The following is a 16,043-nucleotide window of genomic DNA, read 5'->3' as shown; positions in this document are numbered from 1 at the left end:
AACCAACTGCATATTATTAATTTTCTTCCATAGCGAAAATAAATACATTTAAAAACTGATCTCTTGTATTTTCCATGCAAATAACTAGATTTGGTGCATGCCTTCAACCAGTTTGTATAAACGTTTGTTATGTAAATTACCATATTTCCGAATTAATTTAGCGTTTTAAGTAAATACGTAATTACTGAGACTTTTACGTAGAACGGACAACATAGCGTTGATTTAAAAGCCAAAAATGTTTTGACAAGCGTCATAACCCCACATTTTTCTACTATACAGAGTGAAATGTGTCAAATTTCCATGGCCAACCGACTGCTAAAATAAAGTTGAATGCAGTATATGTTCTCCTCCTTCGGGACCACTATTGAGTTTATTCATAGTTTGTTTGAAGATTTGAGCTGCTTTATTAATTGTTTCAGATGGTGGGAAACCCAAAAATCCCTGTTGGTTCTGATGAATGATCACACCAGATTCATTATTTTCAGAGGACATAAATGTTCTCAATGTGTGGAACGCTTTAGTTCATAAGTTTATATCTTATCTACCAAGATAAGGAACAGGGGTTCTTTGTTTACACTTCGGGATTTATTTATTCTAACTATTTTATTTCCGAGTAAACGCGGAAATATTGGTGGAAAACGAATTTTTTCTTGATGGGGATTGAGATTTCGTGTTAGTACGTGAAATCTTCAATTTTCACAATTTTAATCACTTGAGTTCGTACACAATTCGCACAAAGATATCAAGAGAGCAGATTTAATCTGTACAGATGTGAGTCTGACTCCGGAACGCAAACACACTTTCTTGAATCAAAACAAACAGAAACTTCAAAAAACTTCGTAGAAAATAGTTTCATAGAATATATAGGGTTTAATCCCTTTTGGATGGTTCAAACCTATCGTCCCGAAGGTTTAAACTAATCGATAGTTTAAACCATCTTTGATGGATTAACTATGTGTGATCTTAAGAAATAATCGTTATCCATAGTTTAAACCCTCATTCTTGGTTTAAACTACCATTAATCTTACGGGCCTTAGAGACAGTTCAAAATTTAGAGGAACTGTTCATAAGTAATCCTTTAGAAGATATCCCTCGTTCTAAGAGAATAGAAGAAGCTATACTGTGGCATGTTCGATTGGGGCATGCTTCGCTAAGCTATTTGAAGAAGCTACAAAAGCTTGATAAGAGGTTAGCGAAGATAAAATATGATGATTCCATATAAGAATGTGAAGTATGTATCATGTCGAAGATGCAGAAGCTACCTTTTGAGGAAAGTAGAAAAAGAGCTGATAGCCCACTCTAAGTGATATATACAGAAACAATGGGTCCGATTGAACCAACATCTTATCCTGGTCAGAAGAAGTTCATAAATGTCTTTATAGATGATTACTCGAGGTTGGCTAGAGCTTTCTCGCTGAAAACTAAAGGTGAATCAGGTGAAGCCTTACAGAAGTTTCTTATATCTACTCGAAATCTTTTATGCAAGAACGAAAGGTCTGTTACATCAGATCAGACCAAGGAACATAATTTACTGGAAGAAAATTATCAGATGCACTTAAGAGGGAGGAAATCGCAACTGATTTTACCTCACCGTATACACCAGAACCCAATGGTGTAGTAGAGAGGTTTAAAGGAACCACACAAAAGAAGATCAAGGCATATACATATGTTTGATTCCGGACTACCTAAGAGTATGTGGGAGTAGGCTGTTGATGCTGCAGTATATGCATACAACGGAACACCACACAAGTTGATAGAATATCAAACGCCCTTGACAAAATTTGCATCAAATACTAAATGCCATTTTGATCAAATTAAGAGGTTTGGATGTATAGCCTACATAAAAATTCCCAAACCAAATCTCAAGTTCGGAGAACGTGCATTGAAGGCTGTCCTAGTCGGTTATACTTCAACCGGATACCTGATGTGGCACCCCAGCTCGAGAAAATTCTTTGGGTCGAGACATGTAAACTTCAATGAGAAGACTTGTATTCTTGTCAATTAGATGTTGAAACTGCGTTCCTTAATGGAACATTAGATGAAGAGATTTATATGGAGCTTCCAAATGGTTTGGATGTAGACGAGGACACTTAAAGGTCAAAATTATGCAAACTAGAGAAAGCATTATATGGCCTGAAAATAAATCCAAAGAGATGGAATTGTTATTCCATCTTCCACCTGTTGGTTTTCTGAAGAAGCAATAAAACTTGCTTTAGAGAACGATCTGCATGAACCATGTTTGTATTCTTGGAGGAAAAATGGAAGAATGGCATTACTAGTTATATATGTAGATGATATTCTAGTAGCCAGTAACGATACAAACAAATTAGATGAGATAAAGAGGCACTTGAGAAATGTTTTCGCGATGAAAGATCTTGGTGAACACAAGAGCTTCCTCGGAATAAACATTGAACGAAATGAAGATGAGAATTATGCGATAATGAGTCAATCAACCTACATTATGAGTATATTGAAGTGATTCAACATGACGGAATGCAATCCACAAAATAATCCAATAGTGACACGACAGGTTGAAGGCAGAAATAAGAGATACAAATTAGAGTACTTAGAGTTAGACGATAAACCTAAATATGTTATGAGAGTACCGTATAGAGAGGCAATAGGAAGTTTGATTGACTTGACAAATGGTACACGGCCAGATATAACATTTGCTTTAACAATTTGGCCAGAAAACAACTAGAGCCCACCGAAGATGATTGGAAAGATGTGAAAAGGATTTTCATATACTTAAGAGGAACGAGATTGCACTAAGAAAGATGGCAGTCACAAGCTTAAGATGTTTGATGATAAATTAGACGTTATACAAGTATATTAGAGAGAGAAATTAGGGGAACTAGAAGACTCATGGGTTATACCCATGGTGACTTCATTATGCAATTTGTTGAAGAGAAAAAGGTTGTATTAAAATGGATTGCCACTAAAGAAAATGTAGCAGACATTATATGACTAAACCTTTGCCATTAGATTCACACGAATGCCTTAAAGGAATTTTTATGCATCTTTACCAAGATGTTTTAGATGTTTGATTCGTTTGTTTTTTCAGATGAATCTTAAGATGTACAGTGGATGGTCCAATTCAGGCAGAGGGAGGGAGTGTTAGAAGTGAGCTCCGCCTGAATATCGATGGACGACAACCAACAATACACCTTCATGTAGAGATAGTCATGAAGGATGTATTGTTGCATTTAAAACTCCCGATCGATGGCTAAAATCGATTATATGGATGAAATCAACCAGCTGATAGAGGTTATGAAACTCGGTCAATTCTGCTGTAGTATTCGCTAGATATAGAGGTCTACAAATACACCTCAGAGGTTTTAGAAGTTTAGAGGTGCTAGCCTAGAGCTAATAAAGAAGTTTGAGTTCATTGTGTTATTAATTATATCCCTTCTCTGTTGAAAAAATGTCTAAATAACACGATAACTCCAACAGGACGACCAACACTAGCTACGCAGTTGCTTCCGTATACCTGCTATCCTGCTAAGCGCTGCACGGACGTGGCCTGATGGCAGAACTTCCGAAGAGTCTATCTCTTAAAATTTACTCGGATCGATTTGAAATTTTAGTAGAATATTTTTAACAAATGGAATTATTGAACAAGGCAAAAAAATAAAATCGATTTTTTGAAATTTTCGAACCATTCTAACCCCTTAAGTCACGTTGGTCGCACTCGTTGCTATTGAAACTTATTAGAAGGAGACGTCCATGTGTTTAATAGGTCTATGGATGAATCAGAAAACTACTAAAGCAAATCGAATTGTTTCTTGTGAATTAAACCTGCATAGTTCAGATGAATCAGAGTATATGCCACAAATCAGTATTCCGCATAGTAAATTTGTTCAATAACTTGAAATTTGCAGATCCCGACAAGCACCTGTAGATTTAATGCTGGCGGTAGATATTTTCGTGCATGTGTTCAAAGGCTCAGGTATTAGAGGTTCTATGTATTAAACGGTAGCGCTTGATACGGTTTTCGGTCATGGAAATTGGAAAAAAATCAATTTATATTCCATTCAAGAATGATTGACATCCCAGTAGGACTTGAAATTTCAGACGCAGCTTAATATCGTGTTACGTGCAAATTTTGATTGTATGACTATTTTTACTGAAACTGCAACATAAATTAAATGGACCGGGCTCGCGAACTAGCTCCAGTGGAGGAGTGGGTTTATTGGAAAATATGGGGCGCCAGATAGTTTAAAACCAACTTTTGAAATCGTTACTTTCACTATTGATTTCAAAACTACCAAAATTAAAAAAGTTGTCAAATGAAAGTTTATTAAAATATTTGATCCTTGATATTAGGCCTGTTTTGGTTCGCTTTTAGGATGGTTCCAGAACGTTTCAAAACAGTCGCACATTTATTTATTCATCAATCAAAAGTTTATGATAAGAAAAATGATATTCATCAAGAAACAATCCTAGAATTAAGTAAAGTTGTTAAATATAAAGATTTTAGACAATGGGGTATTTTCCTAAATTTCAAAATCTATGTCATTAAAATCCCTATAACTCAAATATATCGCAATATATTTTTTTCGAATTTTAACATATTGCATTCACTTGTATTCACTTACAAAAATTCTGATTTCAGAAGTGCCCTCTTATGAACATTCTACGTCATTTTCACAATCCGGCAACGCCCATCGAGTCAATAATGGTGATGAAAGATCAACATAGACGTAAAAAATATCAAGTTTTGTGATCACATTTGACAAGAAAAACAAACAATGACACAAAATGTCTACGGTTTTGAGAATGTATAGACACAGATTACAGAAACAATTTTATGCAATCTGTGGATATCTTCTTGATCGGTTCCACTGTTGTCGAATTAACACTAGGCTTTAGTAAAGGCATTCTACGTCACAAGCTTTCACATATTCGAATGTTTACTAAGTTTCGAAGGGTGTATTTCTGAAATTTCTGAATTTTGAAGCGAATCTTTCAGATGTGGGATAACTAATAGAAAAAAGTTTCCATAAATAATCTTAAATTCGATTTTGGAGTTCTAGGAAACTTGCCCATTGGATGAAGGCCGGCTTTCATTTACAGGTTAAATCGTACAATAAGTGAAAATTATCAACTAATATAGTTTCGATGTAATAGTTATTCGATAATTTCTTCTTAAATAGGCATATATGATAGATCTCACTAATACATTTACACAGTCCATTGATTATATCAATTATAAGGGTCTTAAAATTTGGAAACTGAAAAGAGATCTGGAGAGAATGAAAATAAAATTGTACTCATCGAGTATCGTGCTACCGGGAAGAGGCTTCAACGTCACTTCCAAGGGATGATTCCCCAGACGAAGGGTAAAGGTTGTTCAAATTCTTAAAAGTCGCTGGGTCTTCGGGGATGTTGAAAAGTGGTTGTTGTTGTTCCTGCAGTTGCATACACCAAACGGCCAAATATGTAAATCCAATCGTGAAGGTATATATTTTGAAAAAGCCTAAGATGATGGTCGGCTTTTCTCGAATGTTCTTCCGTATTGAATGTTACATCCCGTATGAAACGGAAATTCTGTCTGATTATCCAAAATCCAATAAATCAACAGAATTCGATGAATTCAACAATCCAAAATATCCGAAAATATCGTGTGAATATTATTTCACAAAATTAGAACGTCGAATTTCAAACACTTTATTCAGAAGAAAACGTGAATCGTAATGGAATTTTGTCGATCTCATATGGCGCTGGGAATTGAGGATCACTTTTTTCGCGAAGATTACCGATGTTTTATTAATTGCCTAACTTCCATAATTTTAGCAGTATTCAATCACCTCGAAAAACCAAAATTATTTTACGTTAGAAGCGTAAAGCCCACAGTGCGACTGAAATGTTGTGAAATGAAGTAAACTTTCAGAATGGGCTCATATATACGACACACTCGGTTTTTCGACGCCATTCGTTTTGAATTCGAAATATCTCATTTAGCATTAGCGGACATTAGGATTAGATTGGGATAGTTCTCCTGACAATGACAAGAAATATCAGCATTGTTTCAGGATTTTTTATGACATCGTTCACATTGGTTGAATTTTTCATTTATGATCCAAAGTTTCTTTATCCAGAAGTTCTGTAAACCACCAGCTCCAGGTGTTTTCCAGTTGTGTAGTTTCTTGATAGTCAATTTCACTACTTCAATTGTGATGTCATGTTGTATCGGTTCATAATTCAGAGCTTAAGATTTTTCATCTTCAATCCATCTAGTATCTCCATTGAACTGAGGTTTCGTGGAAAATTTTATTCATCTGTCAAATTTGACAGGCAACAATTTTCCGACTAATTTTCAATTGTTGTTTCAGCCAATGAGCATACAATTAGGCGATAATTTTGCATTAGTGCAAATTATCGATAATTTGCACTTGTGCAAAATTATCAGGTCCTTTAAAATAAATGCAGACGTAATTATAAACGTCTATTACTTATTAAAGTAACATGAAAACTGTTGAACCTAGTTATTGAAATTTTTACAATTAAAAACGCAATTATTGAAATTAATGATTGAACCAGTCGAAGCTTGTTGTTGGTCAGAAACAACGTTACTTGAAGCAGAAGTTGAAACTGAAGAAACACTAAACTCGTTGTTTTCACTGTTTCTCATTTTTCTTATTATTTCCTCGTGAAACTCTTTATCGAGTTGTAAATAAGGTTTTATTGAACTGACATTTCCATGTCCTGTTAATTTCGTTAGCTGGTTTTCGTTCACCCCAACTTTGGCTAGATGGTTTACGGCAGTTGCTCGGTGAGAATGATTTGTAAATTTGAACTTTACGCTATCGAGACCTGCTTTTTGGACAGACAGCTTTGTCCATTTTGCGATCTCGTTTCTGCCAACTGGGATATTCTTGAACCATATATTATTATTTTGCCATTCTCGATTCGGTGTAAGAAACAGACGGTTCGTCTTCACGTTAGATCCTCGTTTTGACAAAAGTTTTTTGTATAATCTTAAAAAAAAAGCTTTGATAAGAAAAATTAAATAAGAAACTGTTAACGACCCACCTAACGGGGCAGATGTCTTCATTAGTAGTGTTTCTGATTAACCATTTATTGTCTGTTGCTCCTTGGCAGGTTTTTGAAAACACTATATTATATTCTATTCTATTTGTGCTAGTTCTATCATTAAACTTCTCTTCTTGAAAGAAATCCGTCAAACAGTTGGCTGCCTCACCTCCTCGAAATGCTAGCTCATAAGATATGGGATGAAAAATTTTTTTCTGCAGACCACCCGGCTTGTTTTCATCGTAAAGCTTCAAAATTTGCAGCACTTTGTAAGTGAAAGCCGATGAGCTTTCTTTTCTCTTTTCCGGGTTCATTTGTAATATTTTGCGCGCAGCATCTCGTGCACCCCTAGCCGATTTAAATCTTACATCATTAAATGGATCCATTGCCGAAATCTTCACAATATTTTTTCTTTCAAGTTTTGCTGTCACGTTCCACATTGTTTTCACCACACTTTCTTTATAAAAGGATCCATCCTTCTTGCGCATGTTGCTTGCCCACTCCTTTAGAATGAAGGCAATTTTTTCCACCGAAGTTCCTTGTTCTAATAAGTGATTTCTTTCGGCACAAAACTCTTGAAATTGTCTCCATACTGACGTTTTTGACTTTTTTGTATTCGTTGGCGTAAGATTGTCTATATTCTTATCAATATCTACAGCAGAACCGTTTACAAATCGCGACATGGCACTTAGAAAATTTGACAATGGGTATTTTATAATGCGTCGTTTACTATAGTTATTTTTGTATCTAGTGCGCGAAATACTAGTTTGGTGATCGAGAACTTTTTTTTTAACGAGGCGCAGCCGAGTAAAAAAAATAGTCGAGATCACCAAATTATTTCGCGCATGAGATGCAAACAAAATTTTTTCTACAAACGTCAAAAATATTGTTCTTAAATAAGTAACATGCTTAGCTTGATATGAAAAATAGTATTGAAATGTCAGGATCAAGTGCTGTCACCTCTACGACAGTTGCTTGCAAATCAAAAATGGATAGTCTTCCAACTCCCAAAACTACGATATCACGAGCTGAATCTGAGTTATCTGGTTTAGGAATAAATATTGGTTCGTGCACTGGCTGCACCATTTATGTTAACATTGTAAATAATAAATAAAATTGGGTAGTGTTAAATTTTCTCACAATTTGAAAGCCTCAATTATTGTTATACTATAATAAATAAATGATTTCTTGGATTTTTGCCTGATTGAGGAACATAAAGGTTAAGATATAAAAATCCCATATAGTTTACATGCAGTGTGCGAAGTAAGTATTTCGCACACCACTTCGCGCACGGTGTCATGATAACAAAGGAAAATGAAAAGAAAGGTCACTTCGTATATTGTTGTCAATGCGCGAACCTTGTCATTTTTTGACGTTTGTAGAAAAAAACATTTTTCATTGTCCGTAGCAACGATTTTTTCCAACAGCTCCTACGTGCCTGCAATGAGTATAAATTATACAATTATATCGTCGCCACTGGTGACGGCAATGTGACAGCAACTGACAGCGACACAATACGATTTGATGGATTCACAAAATTTTCTTATTAAATTTAACTCTTGCAATGAAAATGAATCGATAATTTTTGACAAATCTGCTCTCATGCAAGTTAAACTGTAAAAGGCACTCGAGCGCCCCGCGCACTCGTGCTCTTTCTCAACTTAACTTGCATTCAAGCATCTTTCCCAAAAATTATCTATAATTTTCATTGCACTAGTTAAATTACAACTGATGATTGTTCGGTCCAAATTTGTTCGATGACTTCCTTTGGTGGTAACTTTCCATTTTCTCCCTCTGACGATGTGACTGATCGGTAAAATGTTTCTTTCGTCTTTTCAAATAAATTATTATTAATATTAATTATTATTGGAGAAGCTCTCAATTAATCGGAACTAACTTTGTCTAAATTTTACGAAATTTCCTCATTTTCGCGAATTAATTTAAAAATGCCCGGGATAGAAATAAAAAAAAACGGCTCCATTCGGAAACGAATTGTGAATATCCAATTTCTATTCGGAAAAACCTCAAATCTTCACTTCCCAACAAGCCCGAGTAAACATTTTCCTTCATATTAGTCCATTTCAGAACGACCCCTCTATGATCACTTCAAAATTACTTTAGTAAAAGTAATAAATAATAAGAAATGTAAATAATTATACAATAAAATAAATAAATAATATTTTTTCATCGTTAGAGGATATTATTATAATTATAACTAATAATATTCTGTACAAGTGAAAAATGAAAGTGAATAGTGACACTGTTGACACAAAATATAACATACAAATCAACAGAGTGAATTATTGACCAGTATTATTCAGAACATACATAAAGTGAATATATTATCCCCGGGTACAACATTATTAGGTTTTTAGACTTCCTCACTCTGATCAATAAAACTCCCAATTTTCCTTCCTACCTTTGTTGATCTTCGGCCTGTTATTTCTACTTTTCTTCGCTACACCGATGTCGGTTCTCGTAATTTTCTTGGAGCCTTTAGATAAAGATCAAATCTGAATGCCTTGCCATGTGAAAACTGTACGTACGGGTATCAAGCGTATGGAAGGCCGACTATCCATTGGGATATGGGACGCTCGATACAAAAATGTTACTGGAGGTGCATTACTTCTAATATAGACCGTCCCAGTAGGCGGTTTTCCTTGACAGCGCAGTCGAGAACATATCGTGTGTCAAGTTGCGGCGTTAAAACGCATCTGAACGGAAGAATCTATCAATTTCTCAATGCTTGCCCTAAATCTCATAACTGAAAACAATCAATTATCAATTTTTTCATTTTACTTCATTTTCAGGCAAATTTTTATGTCTAATTCCTGGATGGACTCAATCGACTCTAGCATACCATGTACAAATACCTTCATTTTTATAACAAAACTTCAAGATGATGGATCTCAAATGACACTGTTGAAAGCCTGCCAACCACTCAATTTCCAGAAGAACGTGAAGCAGTACACAATAAAAGTGAATTGGGATTCACTTCAGAACTACGCATGCTGCAAAATATTCGATGATAGTAATGAACCCACTGAATATGAGGTAATAGCGAATTCCACAGAACAGACAGAAAGAAATATCATGTGGTATCAATTTGATCATAGTTTAGAAGGATACAAAAATATTTATATCAATGGAAAAGGTGTTAGTGAATTGTGGTAGATTTATTGAAAAAAACTTCTCGAATATTTATATGAGAATTATTATTGTGAACAATTCGAAGATTAAGATCCTAGTAATCAATTCTTTCTTGCATAATTTTATATCGTCAATTTTCTGAATTTGGACAATATTCAACAATTATAAAATGTATCATATAAGCATTATATTTCATATATTTCTATTTGAAATAAACACTATCTCCTGTAACGCCTTTTTCTCCGGTATCTCGAGCGCTAGCTATTCTTTGAAGGGGTAAATAGCAAACCTAAACTGGTAGTTTCAAGTCGAAGACAAGGTTCGGCGTTATCTGGGGTGTTAGCGATAACCAGTCAAAGTCAAAATCGGAGTTCACAAATTTATTCGTTGACTCGTAATAAGGAACACAACAGGCATTATTAAAAATTCAGCTGAGTGATAAGCGTAACACCATGAGTGAAATAACGCAATTATTAATACAACAGTGGTAAGTTCACGCAGTGAATGAAACGGAAAAGAAAAAGGGGTATCCGATCTCAAGCGTCTCACGGGTGGTACGGATTCGTTCGCCAGTCAGAACCAAGACATACACTGAACGGAGACGGGGCTCAGTCTCAAAATTACAGGATCGCAGGTACGAGGAGAACAAAGTATGGGGCAAGGAAACGGTTCTCTTCTCTGCTTTCTGCTTTCATGGGTTTGCACTCCGACAGAAATCGTACTAACATCAGAGAGAAACCCAAAAAGGATGAACGGAAAATGGTGAAATAGGGGTTTACCACTCTGTTTTTCGCCTTCCAATGGGTTTGCACGCCGATCGGAATTTGTACTCCCAGAATAGGGTAAGGATTAGGGGGATTGAAACCGAGATCCCCAGTAAAAAGTACGGAGTGTAATCTTACCTCTGGATTCTAAACGGTGGCACTGTATATTGGTTTGTTGTTTTTTGGTGGCACCTTCCCGACAAAGTCGACACATGAAAAACTTGATTGACCGCGCCGACACACATGCTCTTTCCTGGAGTCAATTATTCATTCGTCATTGTGCTGGCTTCGTTGAAAAGACAAATATATTGCTTTATATCTGGAGTGAATTTTGAAATACGATTTTTTCGTTTATAAACTGGAATAAAGTTTAACTTGATTCCCAAATATAGTGGGAAATCAAATCGCAATTTTGCGGAGAGCTTTATATATATATTTGTGTTCATTGTTCATTGCCAGGTGAGAGAAAGTCGCCGTGTGTCGACCCTGTCAATCTTTAGATACAATTTTAATTTTCTACAGACTCCAGAAGGATCGTTATACGTTGGTTCAAGTAACCCTATGTCGACACCACCAAGACAATTGATTATAGGAGAATAGTATTCCGAGGATTTGAGGATCTTGTCATCCGCCGACGCCATTTTGCATTCATGTCTTGATGTATTTCGGGAATGCCTTCTCGCCCATGGTTTTAATTCAATTAATCATTTATATTAATTGTTCACATCTATTAGGTAAGGAATAAAATTGTGAATGGTAGAAATTCTTTCATTTCTTTGGGAAAATCATAGATACAAAAAGAATTCAGGCCTAGCCTCCTCTTTGAATAATTAAAACGTAACACCCCCCAAAAAAAACAGAACGAAATGAAAATAACTGATTCCAAAATTACCCCATAAATGAAATAAAGCAAATTGTAAAGCAATCGTGAATCGGTGAAAAGATTCGGTCGGCGGATTATGCGAATTTCTTGACGAAGTCGGCGAACTATGCGAATTAATTGACCTGCGGGTTTATAAAAATTATAACCTTTATGTAATACCTTCAAGTTATCAAATTCTATGTTATGTTTACATTCGTTTATATGGCATCAGATAAATTGTTCAAGCTGTCCTGCCTTTTACATCGGCATGACTACCCATAATATGAAAAAACGTTTCGACGAACACAGTAGAAATCACCCCAAGTCAGCATTAGGATGCCATATAAACGAATGTAAACATAACATAGAATTTGATAACTTGAAGATATTACATAAAGGTTATAATTTTTATAAACTAACAATGCTAGAACAATTAGAGATTTTAAAGAACAGAGATAATCGACATTTATTGAACGAACTATCAGATTTCAACCTTAGAGAGGGCAGCCTAATAAAGATCATTAATTTCCCTAACATACCCCCTAACATTAGAAACGTGACAAATGACAACTTAAACTAACTTACACTTTCATTTAAACTACGTATCAAATAATTGATTTCACCACATACCGACCAGAAGAAATTCAACAAGAACATTCTTCCACATTGTTTATTATCAAAAATCTAATGATTTTTATGAAAGAGACTACCTCATTGACGGTAAGATTGCACTTTCTTACTACAATGCCTACATGAATTTGTGTGATGAAATTTTGAGAAAACACATATATACTTTTCAGCTGGCCTGATGATGGTTTGACAACCGAAATCGATCGCCAAAGAGTATAACTTTGAAAGAAGTGTGTTTTTTGTTTTGTTATCCCTGTTGATACTCTTAACGCACTATGGAAGCTTTCATCACCAAAAAAGGAATTTTAGGTCGGAGCGGGAGACAACTACGGATCGAGAACATAGGTTACTAACTGCCAATTCACAATGATGTTAATGGTAATGTTAAAAGTGAGCTACGATTTTAACGCTTAAATAATAATAAATTCAAGAAATATTTATCATTATCATTAACATTACGCTTGACACATTAACATTGATGTGAACAGTATAGTAGAAGCTATATTATTTATTATTATTTAAGCGTTTACATTTTAGCTCACCGTTAACATTACCCTAACCATTAACATCATTGTGAATTGGCAGTAAAGAAGTCTCAAGTATGAATACTGACAATCAATCAGGTGCGACTAAGATGGCTAAAACACTGGTGTGTGCACTTGTCACTTTTTGCAAGCATCAACATTTCAGAAAATGGGGGATATGGGATCAGTTTCGTGGCGGCGCCACCATGTCATTTGCTTCGTTCTATTCTTGTTCTACCAAAGAAAGTCCAATGATCTCTCGTTTTATTTTGTTTTGCGTTGATATATCGATTATCGATCAACGAGTTCAAAATATGAACTGGCCCATTTTGTCAGCTGTTAAGGACTATTTGTGATTTACACTTTAATTTTCTTTGTAAAAACAAATCTGTCAATATTTTCAACACTATCGAATAAGGGTTCGGAGGAGTATTTACTATTTTTCTTCAAGATAATTTCCGTTTGACAAATTGAATTTGTGAGGGGGATGATTCAATATGATATTAATAAAACACAGTTGATTGGTCAAATATCCAATATATTCAGTTGACGGAAAGGGAATTTTCACTATATCTACTCAGGAAGAATATTTTAAATAACAGACTCGAATAGATTTATGTATTTCTGATTCTCAATACATGCTCACAATTCACATTACGTATTTCCAATACAGTTTCTTTGAAACATTGCTGAAGTTTCCATAAAACTTAGCTATATCGGTCCCGAATGTTCGTTCATCTCATTTGGTTCTGCTTCAAATTCCAACAACACCGAATTTTTAGTTGTAGTTCTTGATTGTCCATACAGAAAACTGAACGACATGTTGAATGAATGAATGTTCTACATCCCTTTCTCGAAACTAATACATTTTCACACGCACCAATAATCGTGAGTCGTAGGAAGTATTCAAATTATTCTCAAATATCAATTGACAATGCTCTGTCAAATTCCAAACAGCGCTACCTACAGTGGGAAAAACGAAACTGATCCCATATCCCCACGAAATTAAAAACAAAATCGAATCAGTGAATACACCAGAGTTTTAGACATGTTAGTGACAGTTAACCAGGTTAACCTCCAATTGTCTAATCTAACCGGGTAATCGCCGGAAAATCGTGGAAACAGTACAGGATGGAACCAATAAAGAATAACAACAAGAGGTTTCACTTTGCCGATTTACAAGGGAAGATCGAATGCATGGAATTCCAACCTTGAAGTGGGGAGACGCTACGCGGCAGCAATACTGCGCTCAGATTCACTACAGTCAAACGAGAATCTGGGCGACCAATCAGATTGGGAGTTGCGAACAGAACGAACATCTGCTTTCGTTTTCGTCCCTCCACTAAACCAGGGAACATTCAAGGGCATTAAAACGCAACCGGCCAAAATGGTAGAGTGAATCCTCTTGTTGATACTCTTTGATGGAACCTTCAAAGTGAGTACCATTTTGATTTGTCATTCGTTGTGTTATTTCTGACCATTTTAGGGTGGACTTCGCAACGGACATGTGTCTCGGGCACATGTCCTGGGGGGATAACATCCAAAGATATTACACACCAAGAGAGCATGGTGAGAGAGAAAACGTCCTCGAAATAAGATAGCTATATGTTTATATTTTCATCAAAACCAACACAATAAACCACATGCAGCGATCGGTTGAAAAAATCGTGTTTTCCGAAGCTATCCGAATGATGCCGAATTGGAATGGTCGCCATGTTTACATATTCTTAAATCCAGAGATTATAAAGTAGAAACTGTAGAAAGATAGGAAACGCCCTCAAATCGCTAGTGCTAAAAACCGACTACATTTTGGCCAGTGAAAACACATTTGACAATGAGATGGCGCTGAAAACGTATTGTCAATACAGAAAAACTGTTTGATAACAGTTTTCTGTTTTATAATTGAGGGGCGCGAAATTCGAATTCTATTCCTTGTATTGAATTTCAATATTGAACTTGTTGAGACCAGAAAACAAACATCCTCAGCGACAAAACAAAAGGATGGTTTTGTTTTGTGACCAGGATGTTAGTTTTCATATTAACATTGTTTGGAATCAATTGGTATCAATGAAATACGCTGTTGGATGTGATAAATTATTATTTGCAATCTGTAAAAAATTCACAAAAATTTTAAATTATGAACAACGAAAAGAGCTTTGACTAGGACACAAGAGTATGGTTATCTGCTATAATAGATACGCCAAAGGTGATTTTTCTGTGAAAACGTTTTGAATTAATAAACTTAGTTGAATTTGTATGAGAAATTTGTATACTAAACCAATATTCAATTTACCGTCATAGGATACACATTTCCGTTACTTACATATTATTTACAAAATTTTCAGAACCACAATTGAAAAAAAACCTTACAGAGGTATACAAAACTTGTATTCAAGCCCGTCAATATAATTTCTTCATGCTTTTTTATAATTTCTTCATGGAATGGTGTCTTTATGACACAATAGACAAATTGAATAATGAATGAACAAAACACTCACAGAAGGTTTTATAAAACTTTCCAAAACACAATTTGACAGTCGCCGATTCCCAAATCGAAAACAAAGTTTCCTATCTTTCTACTCTTTAATCTTTGCTAAAATCTAATAGCGTTTTCTATTGGTAAAACTAGTGCAGTGGGAGTGCATATTTTGATGTCACTACAATCATTCCAATGCATCTGAAGCTAGTTTTACCACCGCGTTGTTGTTAGGCGATTTATGTGAGAATGGTGGTAGACAATGATTATTTGGAACGATAAACTGCAAAAATGGTGAATTGCTGTGTGTTTTGCAAAAAAATCGGCAGTAAAGGCAGTGGGAAATCTGTGCACTGGTAAGTAAACAATAACAAACATTATTTTTCCATAGGCGTAGCTTGGGACAGGGACAACATTTTTCTCTGGCTTGGGACTTAGCTCGTTTCATTAGTATTGTTTAACTCATCACCAAAGAATTTTTCCTCTCACAAGAATGCCTAGTGATAGTTGTCGACAAAGATTGTGGATGGACCTGTTAAAACTGAAAATTACAAAATCTTCCAAATGAGTATGTTTGCTCTGACCATTTCTATGAATATTTC

At 35.3% G+C, this 16,043-nt stretch overlaps 2 protein-coding genes across 2 annotated transcripts in view; one reads left to right on the top strand and one right to left on the bottom strand.

Annotated features, from left to right (window-relative positions):
* The window catches only part of LOC123306412, a 54,318-nt gene extending 43,902 nt beyond the window's left edge, over window positions 1-10,416 (top strand). The window contains exon 2 of the mRNA XM_044888396.1: window positions 9,846-10,416. Within this exon, the coding sequence (XP_044744331.1) occupies window positions 9,846-10,209 (364 nt within the window). The 3' untranslated portion in view covers window positions 10,210-10,416. The remainder of the gene's footprint in view (window positions 1-9,845) is intronic.
* Window positions 5,054-7,652, bottom strand: LOC123306411. The gene is made up of 2 exons (XM_044888395.1): window positions 7,036-7,652; window positions 5,054-6,980 (listed from the first exon to the last, which is right to left on the bottom strand). Exons 1-2 carry the CDS (start codon window positions 7,521-7,523, stop codon window positions 6,485-6,487), a joined length of 984 nt encoding a protein of 327 aa, XP_044744330.1. The 5' UTR covers window positions 7,524-7,652; the 3' UTR covers window positions 5,054-6,484.
* Window positions 10,417-16,043: the final 5,627 nt, after the last annotated feature.

Source organism: Coccinella septempunctata, chromosome 2, assembly GCF_907165205.1.
Source record: "Coccinella septempunctata chromosome 2, icCocSept1.1, whole genome shotgun sequence".
NCBI classification, from domain to species: domain Eukaryota; kingdom Metazoa; phylum Arthropoda; class Insecta; order Coleoptera; family Coccinellidae; genus Coccinella; species Coccinella septempunctata.
This window is presented reverse-complemented; position numbering and strand designations above follow the sequence as displayed.

What these genes read in the sequence shown, in the direction of transcription:
- LOC123306411 (XM_044888395.1), bottom strand. Translation starts at nt 7,523, where the DNA reads ATGCGCAAGAAGGATGGATCCTTTTATAAAGAAAGTGTGGTGAAAACA. An exon ending in GAAGACATCTGCCCCGTTAG is followed by an intron (nt 6,981 to 7,035) that starts GTGGGTCGTTAA and finishes TTTTTTTTTAAG; the next exon opens with ATTATACAAAAAACTTTTGT.